Source organism: Lithobates pipiens, unplaced genomic scaffold (genome assembly GCF_037356315.1).
Source record: "Lithobates pipiens isolate NorthernLeopardFrog02 unplaced genomic scaffold, aLitPip1_a1.2 Scaffold_10, whole genome shotgun sequence".
Classification (NCBI taxonomy): domain Eukaryota; kingdom Metazoa; phylum Chordata; class Amphibia; order Anura; family Ranidae; genus Lithobates; species Lithobates pipiens.
This window is the reverse complement of record NW_027507686.1, coordinates 27621468-27630992: the sequence shown is the minus strand read 5'-3', so window position 1 is coordinate 27630992 and position 9525 is coordinate 27621468. Positions and strand designations below refer to the sequence as shown.

Here is a 9525-nt window from a genome sequence, read left to right as displayed (position 1 = left end):
AAATCTTTTGTCTTTGTCGTGTCCGTGTAAAGCCTTTTGGGGAAATTGCACAAGGCTATGTGAACTGTGGGTGCTTTAGGAAAGCATGGGGGGGGGGTGTGTTTGTGGAGCGGGCAGAAATGGCTGTCTATTGCTGTTATATTTATTTTTTTAGTTGGGTTCCTAAGTTCCTGGAAAGAAGTATAGCTCCCCAATTCAGAACATGCGCCCTTCGAGTCTTGTATGCGTGGTTATAAAGGAGGGTGGGTGGGATGCTGCAAGCATATTGGTAGATTTGACTCCACAGTCCCGTCACCGTTGGCTGTCCGGGATTAGAGCGGTGACGGCTGCAAATGCCCACAAATCTGTCTCAAATCCTGCATGATGCAGTGAGGTTTACGGTGGATTGTCGCAGGATTCAGCGTGCATTTTGATAAATCCCTACAGTGTACAGTAACGGTCAGTTTGCCTGATTGTAGCATTGATCAGCCTCATTAATGCCCCCCTTCCCCTGTCTTATTATCCCCCCCTACATCAGGTTTTGGAATATAAATCTGTTCCGAATTGCTTGTGTCTGATAGCAAGGGGTGTTTCTGCAAAGTTTGGATGTCAATGGATCAGATCGTTTAGTGCAAGGCCAGGCAATCGTCATTGGACTGGTTACCGGACCCCACAGATATCTTCTGACAAGAAAATGAATGCTGGGGAAGCATGCCTAAGTATTCCATGTTGCATAAAATAAGGATAATTGGCCATGCAAAGCTTTTTCAGCATGTTGGAAACCTCCTGTATTAGAGGTGGTCTAACACTCATTGTGGCCCCCCGTGAACTGTTGCATCTCTTATCAGACAGTGCATGCAGGGCCGGGCCAAGGGGTAGCCGGAGGAGGGCACTTTTAATAGGGGAACAAAAAGGGCAGGACCTGCAACCTAAGGCAGGCCATACATTGAACCTTTTTCCCAAGTCGTCCTCCAGGAACGTCACATGAGCTTACCATCCTGGAGGATTCCTGGAAAAGGAGTTATCAGGTAATAACTTGTGGGGGGGTTTCCTTCAACCGGCGGGTTAAACGAAAAAATAACATTACCTGATTTACTTACACACACACACACACACACACACACACACACACACACACACACACACACACGATGTGGGTTGGGAAATCTCTCTCGCTGTGTTATTGAATTCTGACAGCAAGGAGACTTCCCCACCATCAGAATACACTGATTAATGCCGCCAGCTATAGCCCGCAGCACTGATCAACCCAACAGGCCAGTTGGACAGAAGTTCATCAGTAGATCAACTTCTGTATGACCACTGTCCCCATACACGGATCGAAATTTGGTTGATCCCGGCTGAATTTCGATCCATGTATGGCCGCCCTGAGGTTTGGCTTTTTTTCACCTTTTTTGGGTGCTAAAGGATCTTGTCCTGGCACTGGATATACCCATGGCCAAGCCAAGGGGTAGACCAAGGAGATGGCCGTCATGAGTGCTTCAACACTTGCAAATTAGCCTGCTGAGGTAGTTTACAGCTTATGGTTGGGGTGCTTTCCCCTCGGGTGTTAAGGAACCTTGTCCCAGGCTGCCCTGCACTCATACTAAATGCAACAGCAATCTAGCCCTAGCGAAACCCGGTGAGATTAAACATTCAGAAAATGTTTGTTTTTCTAGTTTTTCTTTTCCACTTGACGTTTTGCTGCATTCCTGCCCACTCAACAGAGAAAAGTTAGCGCTACTACCCCTACACCACATAGATAGCAGAGCTCCCAGGTGCCCAATCCACAGTCGCGTTACTCGAGTAATGTAATTACTCGAGTAGAGTAATATAAAAAAAATGAAGCCGCACTTCTGTTGTTGCTCTTAAAATGTCTTAATTTTATTGAATAGCCACAGTGAGCAAACACAGATTAAGTCAGTTGACGCGTTTCAGCCTCTAAGGCCTTAGTCATAACCATTCTATGACTAAGGTCTTAGAGGCTGAAACGTGTCAACTGACTTAATCTGCGTTTGCTCACTGTGGCTATTCAATAAAATTAAGAAATTTTAAGAGCAACAACCGAAGTGCGGCTTATATTTTTTATTTATATTTTTGTTTCTACATTCCTGCCCACTCTCTGCATGTATATCCGAGTGTACATAAGCCAGTAATCTCTTGTCAGTTATTAAAATCTTCTGTGCAGTTAGGTCTTTGTTCCTTTTTAAGAAATACAAATTCATGCAAGGGTGGTGCCTGTTTAGTGGAGGACTGCGCCCTTTTTGGTTTAACGGTATTGGTGGTATTACTGGCTTGCGAAAGATGAATGTCATCATGAATGGGAAGATCCACCTTTTTATTTATTTATTTATTTTTTATTTATTTTTCTTAAAGTAGAGGTAAACCCTATAGATGATGGGGTGCTCAGTGTGCTGTTTTATGATTAAAACCATTCTTCTTTTTTTTTTTTTTTTCCCCCCATCTCAGTGCTGCTGACCTCCTCCAGCCTCTTTCAGTCGCTTCTTGTCTACATGCATCCTTGGCTGCACATCATTGCTCTGGACTGTCTTCCTTATAAATGACAACAGTGGACCATGCCTGTTCAATGTGTGTCAGCACAACTGCTAGTAATCTCCACCAGGGGGCGCATGTGACAGCGTGGCGATGCAGGAGTACAATTGGGGCGACCAGGACAGGGCACTGTTACCTTTTTATAACAGGAAGTGTCTGATCCAAGAACCTTCGTGGCAGGATCGCCTGGGATTATTTTATTGAAAGCTTGCCTTAGGTGTTTAGTCACTGGGTTTGATCTACTTCAAAACAAGACTTTTATGGTGTGTGTGTATGTATGTGTGTGTGTGTATATATATATATATATATATATATATATATATATATATATATATATATATATATATATATATATATATATAATTTTTTTATTTTTAAATGTATACTCTATTTTTTTTTTTTTTTTAACTCCTTGCACACTTTGGGGGGGGGGGGGGGGGGGGAGATTTACTAAAACTGGTGCAGCTGTGCATAGTAACCAATTGGCTTCTGGCGTTTAGCCCCTTGTTCAGGCTGGGTTCACACTATACGGTTCTCCACATCCAATCCGCAATAGCGGGAGATTTTGACCGGCTTTCTATGAGCCGGTCCACATATCTCCGGTGCGAATTTGCACAGGAGCCCGTGCGTCTTTTTGTCCGTTTTTTTCAGGTCGGAATTCAGGCTGAAATCGGACCTGAAATGGTGATGCACCAGGCCCCTGCTACCTGAGCCACGTGCGAGGATAGTGTGAACCCAGCCATACATTGAACACGGCTTGGAGATCATGCGTGAGTTCATCTGAACTCGCGCGATTTCAAAGCGGCATTTCAGTCTGACTTTGGGGGGCAACTTGAAAGACATTTGTGCGGGTTCCTGCACAGATGTCTTTTGAAATCGCTCCCCAAAGTCGCCAAAAGTAGTGCACTACTTTTGGAAATTGGTACGGCGTCGCACCAATTGGGATGCTCCTATTGCCAGTAATAAGCTCCAATTTCACATGCGATTTGCCCTATCAAATTGCGCCGGTGTGAACCGGGGTGGTGGGGCTTATTGTCCAAAACTTAATTGAACAAGCTGAAGTTAGAATCTGGTTACTATGCACAGCTGCACCAGATTTTGTGCACCAGTTTTATGCATTCTCTCCTCTTTGTGTCCCTCCTGGTTTTATCCAGCTGCTCTTCCTCTCCATGCTTTCCATTATCACCCACAGCCAGAAGACCTGCCATAGTCTCAGAAGGGATCTCATCTATTATTTTTTTTCCTTCTCTCTCCTTGATCCCAAGGTGACATAGACCGAGATTGTCTGATCAACACACAGTAGGACCTCTGGAGCAGGCGGCTGGGAGGCATTTTAGCCTCTGGGAAATTCTTCTACCTCTTTTGTTGCTTTTCAATGACTAGATGGATCTTCTAAGCTGGAAGCCCTTCCTCGCTCGCTCTCCTCATCACTGGCGGGGAAGAGGCAATAATGCCTGTTGGGTCTGTGTTGGGAGTGCATTGTAGGTCTTCTGGATGCCACTCTGTGCTGGCCTGATTTTCTTACTGCTTCATTTATTATCCTGATTTTTATTTTTTTACGGCTTCCCAGTGAGCATGGGCATTATTTTTATTTTTTCTGTATTTTCAGGCTTTAGCATTTTTGTTTTGGTCAATGGAAAGCTAATTACTAAGAGGAGGCAATAAATTGCACATATGCTTGGTTTTAGGCACTTTAGTGGACATCTAAAAGGTCCAAAGTGTGATTCCTCCAAAAAAGCTCTTGTAATTTTCAAGTGACATGGGTACCATTTTGAATTTAAATATCTTGACGTTGAGCGTTGAAGCACTTTGAGAAACACACAATTCAAATCGATCAGGTATGAATGTGGTCTTGATCATAAGCCGTTGTCGGGCTATTTTGACGTGTTTCTCTGTTTTCAAGCTACAGGCAGTTTTCAGCCAATGTAAAATACAGTATGGTCTGCGACAAGGCATGACCCGTATTTTGTATTTTTTTTTTTCGTCGATGGTTGTGTGGTACATGGCCCCCTATGTTAGTTTCTTCCCATGCGCTCTGCTGCTTGCCATATTTCTTGTAATGGTTATTACTGGGTTCATAGAGGTTCTTGTGGGCCCTCACAAGGCAGATAAAGGTCTCCACATCCAGCTCTGACACCCCCTGAAGCCTTCATTTTGAAGGTTGCTAGGAGTAGAAGACAGGTTCTCGGGTGCAAAAAATGCTTGTGTTGCATATTTTTCAGGCGCTCCCAATGAAGTTTTATGTAGCCAAAAAAAAACATGAGTTTGCACAAAAAAGGTGACGAGCAGCAGCACAACCCTCGGGTGTTAATGGGCACCATTGAATACAACCTGAAGCTTTGAGCGTTGTCACGCAAATTGCTTGGGTGTAGATGGAGGGCTTGGAGACTGAAACTTTACTAGGCTGTTGAGGATGCTCCATATGATAGGTTGGGTAAAAGAACCTCTATCTGGATGATGGCATTGGTTCTAACCAGAGTACAATAATCAAATGGCTGATTGGACAGTAGGTTTTTGTTAGCAGGGCATATGGAGGAGTCCACCGATGTGCTTATTGTCTGACAAAATGAGTCCTCAGAGGCAGGGACAAGATGAACGGGATGCCATTCATGTGCAATGAACGATGATGAGAGCAGCCAGCTTTTTTCTTGTTCAATATTTTTATTGAAAATTTTTCATCAAATAACAAAACAATGGAGAATCTTTTTTTTAGGTTTTGTAGGAATTATTACTAATGGCAGCCCTTGAGCGGGTGCTTAAGACTTCATTCCAATGTGGCTTTGGATACTTTCAAGGTGTCCATCTGTACATGGCAGACCTCTAGTAATAGTGATGAGCGCCGATCTCTGGGAAATCTCAATCTGTGTGGGTTTTGTTGCCCGTGTGGGTGTCGCTGGGCCATCCATTCATCCCATAACAAGCATTGTCTGGGAATTCAGAACCCACAATTTTTATAGGGGTGTGTGTGTGTTTTTTTTGTTTTTCGTTTTCCTCCCCTATCCCTCCAACATATTTCATTCTGTTCAGTCATACCTGAAATGTATAACTCCACCACCTATGTGCACTGTCTGTGCTGTGTCGCCGGTCTGCTTGTTGGACTGTGAATGAGAATCCATGCACTGTTGCCTGTGATTTCTCTGTCCTGAATGCCTCCCATCCAGCTTCCTGAAACACGCTGGCACTGTGCGATGCAGCAGAATATCAAAGGTCGCTGTACCAGCGCTACCACAGCTTGCTAACCTGGTGTATGGTGCATTGTGGGAAGAATAAAAAATAGGTGTGTCTATATAATCTAAGATCAGTTGACAATGTGCAGTTGCTCTAAGAACAGTTGGACTTACAATGTCCAGTATATTGTTCCTAAGGGGGCGGGGCAGAAATTGCTGAGCATTGTTCTTTGTGCTGACTGGCCCGCTCTATCGGCTGCGTAATCTGGCGGTCTATGGCTGCACTGAGATGCTTCCCAGTCTGGTATTTGCATTGCGGGGTGGACTGACCTCGCGTTCAGTTCACAGCTTGAGTGAAATGTCACTTCGCTGCTTCCGGTCCCGTGTTGGCCGGTGTGAGTCCTCGTACAAATGTCAACAAACCATATTGGGCTGTGCATCCATTAACATTTCCGTTACTGACACCAGAAAACTAATTAGCTTCCTAGTATCAAAGGTCACCTGATAACCACTTTTACAAGGGAAATCTTAACACAAAAAGGGCAACTTTTTCTACATTTTTATTCATGTATGTAATGCTGACAGATCCAGCAGCACTTTACATGTTGCGACTTGAGCATTGATTGACAAGGGGAAGTGTTTTGGCAGAAAGTGAAAGCAGAAAGTTAGATTTTTCTCAGTCATCTTGATGTTCAATTCCTTTTTTGCTTACTTTTAATCCCGTGACTTCCCCTTAGGTTGGGATTTTATTCTGGCTGTCCCAGGATTTCACACAATGTGGCTCTCTGGCCAGGGAAGGGTTTAGTTTGAGGAAAAAGCGTGGAAGGGTTTGGCCTCTGGCGAGCGTGGTAGGAAGGGTTTGGCCTCTGGCGAGGGCGGTAGGAAGTGTTTGGCCTCTGGCGAAGGTGGTAGGGAGGGTTTGGCCTCTGGCGAGCGTGGTAGGGAGGGTTTGGCCTCTGGCGAGCGTGGTAGGGAGGGTTTGGCCTCTGGCGAGGGCGGTAGGAAGTGTTTGGCCTCTGGCGAGGGCGGTAGGAAGTGTTTGGCCTCTGGCGAGGGTGGTAGGGAGGGTTTGGCCTCTGGCGAGCGTGGTAGGAAGTGCTTGGCCTCTGGCGAGCGTGGTAGGGAGGGCTTGGCCTCTGGTGAGCGTGGTAGGAAGGGTTTGGCCAGGAGTTCTGCTGGAGCTGAGAAACCTCTTAGGCCCGAATTGTGTGGATAACTGCAGATTTACTGGCGTCATCCCGAATGAGGGTTTCCCTCTACCCACAACGCCACCTTAGGTGGAGACTTTAGGCGGAGAAGAAAATGTGCCCCAAATTGATAAGATGCTTAGATACAAACAAATCTATTAGTTGAAAGCTGCCACGTTTTTGAAGTTTAGGAAATCCCCTTCAGGGCTGGAATGCGCAGGTGAGTGATTGACTCGGCAGTAGAAAGTACAGCTGTGATTGCTAACTTTTTAAATATATGTCTCAATTTGGTGAAATGTCAAGACTGTAATCCAGTACACAGCATAGATGCATGAAAAGCCAAACCCCCAAGGAAGGGGACTTCTATCATGAAATGGGTTGGCTTTCAACTGAAAACAACCGTATACCCCTAACTACAACGGCAACTCCTTTTTTGGTGCCCCTTTTCTTTTTCATCTCGGCATAATGTGTAGCGTTGTTGGGTTGATTTCCCGGGATGCTAGAAATAAACTCCTAGTTTTTCTGTGTGTGTGGGGGTTTTTATTTTATTTTTATTTTTTTCTTCCGAAATACCGCTGCTCCCTAGATCTACATCCAGAGGGGTCAGAACTACATAAACATTCATTTCATCCTGCTGTTTCTGTCTGGATAGTTATTTTAACAGACAGAAGATACCAAGTTATATTTGTCTTCTTTTTTTTTTTTTTTTTCCCCCCCCTTAGGGAATTGCCATAAACTCAATCCAGATGAGTAGTTCTATAGTAGGATAATGGGGTGCTTTAGTGTGCTGCATTCCATAAAGTACTGTGTTTGGAAGACAGGTCCTCTTTGATCGCAGAAATTTTATGTAACCTGTTTAGTTAATAGCAGCGAGTCCTTGCCCTGCAGTAGTCATGTTTTTTTGTAATTTTTTATTTTTGTTTTTTAATTGTTCTGCTTTATTTAGCCTTATTTTTTGTTTCTCCCTCATTCCAGGCATGAACCATGAGCCAAAGTCAGCTTCCATAGGAATGCTTTCGACAGCCACTCGGACCACGGCCACAGTCAGCCCCCTCACTCCTTCCCCTATCAATGGCTCCCTGGTACCCAACGGCAGCCCGGCGGCCAGCAGCGCGCTCTCAGTCCAGTCCGCACCCTCCTCCAGCTTTGCCGCCGCGCTGCGCAAACTCGCAAAGCAGGCCGAGGAGCCCAGAGGTAAGGAGAGATTTTTCGGAAAAGCCGCGTCCCTTGCATGTGTGCATGCCAGAGTCACACCGCCGTCCAGTTCCAAGGGCCCGATTTCCAGGGATGCTGCCAGAAGTTTCTGGGCCGTCCCTGGAAATTCTTTCTAGGATGTTCAGTGATGTCCCGTAAAGTCCGTCTTTTCTGCATGTATGATTAGTTCTTGTATCTCTTGTATAACCTGAACCTTTCCAGAGGTGGTCTAACCATAACTGCCATAGCAGTTTATAGTGGAGAGTCACCCACCGGTATATCTCTTCGGATCTACAGGGGGTGAGGGTTTTCTGTTCTGCCTAATGCGATCATTCACGTGGGAGTCATTTCTTTTTATGCACATTTTTCTTTTTTGAGGCTTTTATATTTTGCATGCTTGCCCATTGTATTTCAGAATGCTAATGCTGCTCTTTTGTAAGAACCACAAGGGTGACTAGCTAGGACTGTACATTTCAACTGGTCTCAGGTTGTGGGAACAGGTGATGGGTCCATTAAAGAAATGTTCTTGCTCTACCAAATGTTCCTAGTTATATCATTGAAGAAGGGAACTGATGGCAAGATTTTGGAAGACATTGGGGGTGGTTTAATAAAAAGTGGTGCACACAGAACCTGGTATAGCTGTGCATAGTAGCCAATCGGCCTTTAGCTTTAGCTTATTCAATTTAAGCTTTGACAATAAAACATAGAAGCTGATTGGTTACCATGCACCAGTTTTAGTAAATCTCCCCCAATGTTTTGGGATGGGTAAGGGGGACAATAGCTGGTATCTCATCAGCCATCTGACTGAATGTTCCTATTTATGTCAATGGAGAAGGGCATGAATAGAATGATGACAGCTATTGGTAGACCCTGTCGTGATGGGGGAGGAGGAATGAGGAGGGTGTCTGTAGGAATTTGTGAGGTCAAGTACTGATGTTGGATGAGGAGGCCTGGCTCACAATCTGCATTCCAAGTCTTTAATGTTGAGGTCGGGGCTCCGTATAGGACACTAGAGTTCTCCACACCAAATTGGTCACTCAATGTCTTTTTATAGAGTTGGCTTTGTACACAGGGCAACAGTCGTGCTGAAACAAAATTTAAGGTCTTCCCCCAAACCATTACCACAAGGCTGGAAGATCACAACTGTCTTCTGTAGCATTAATAGTATCCTTCGTTGGAAACACCTGAACTCCATCTGGATGGGAGTCCATAGAGTTTTGGCCGCCTAGTGTGTGTGTGTGTGTGTGTGTGTGTGTGTGTGTGTGTGACAATCCTGTGAGTGATGTATAACTGCTTTGTTAGGACTGGCATTGAAGATATACTGCCCTATCACTCTTGGGCAATACTGTGTGAGATGAGCGGGAACCTTGTAGTTTAAGGATGGTGTGATGGCAGCACTTGAGATTTGGGATAATGTTATAGCGTTTTTTTAATTTGTTTGATTGTAT

General features: G+C 44.8%; 1 protein-coding gene across 5 annotated transcripts in view; it reads left to right on the top strand.

Annotated features, from left to right (window-relative positions):
* GSE1 (Gse1 coiled-coil protein) overlaps positions 1–9525 on the top strand; it is a 522272-nt gene that overhangs the window by 473057 nt on the left and 39690 nt on the right. For 4 of the 5 annotated variants that reach the window (XM_077453275.1, XM_077453284.1, XM_077453301.1 and 1 more), the window contains one exon: positions 7859–8077. The exons of the other annotated variant lie outside the window; for it this stretch is intronic. In XM_077453275.1, the coding sequence (XP_077309401.1) occupies positions 7859–8077 (219 nt within the window). The remainder of the gene's footprint in view (positions 1–7858; positions 8078–9525) is intronic. 5 annotated transcript variants of the gene reach the window in all.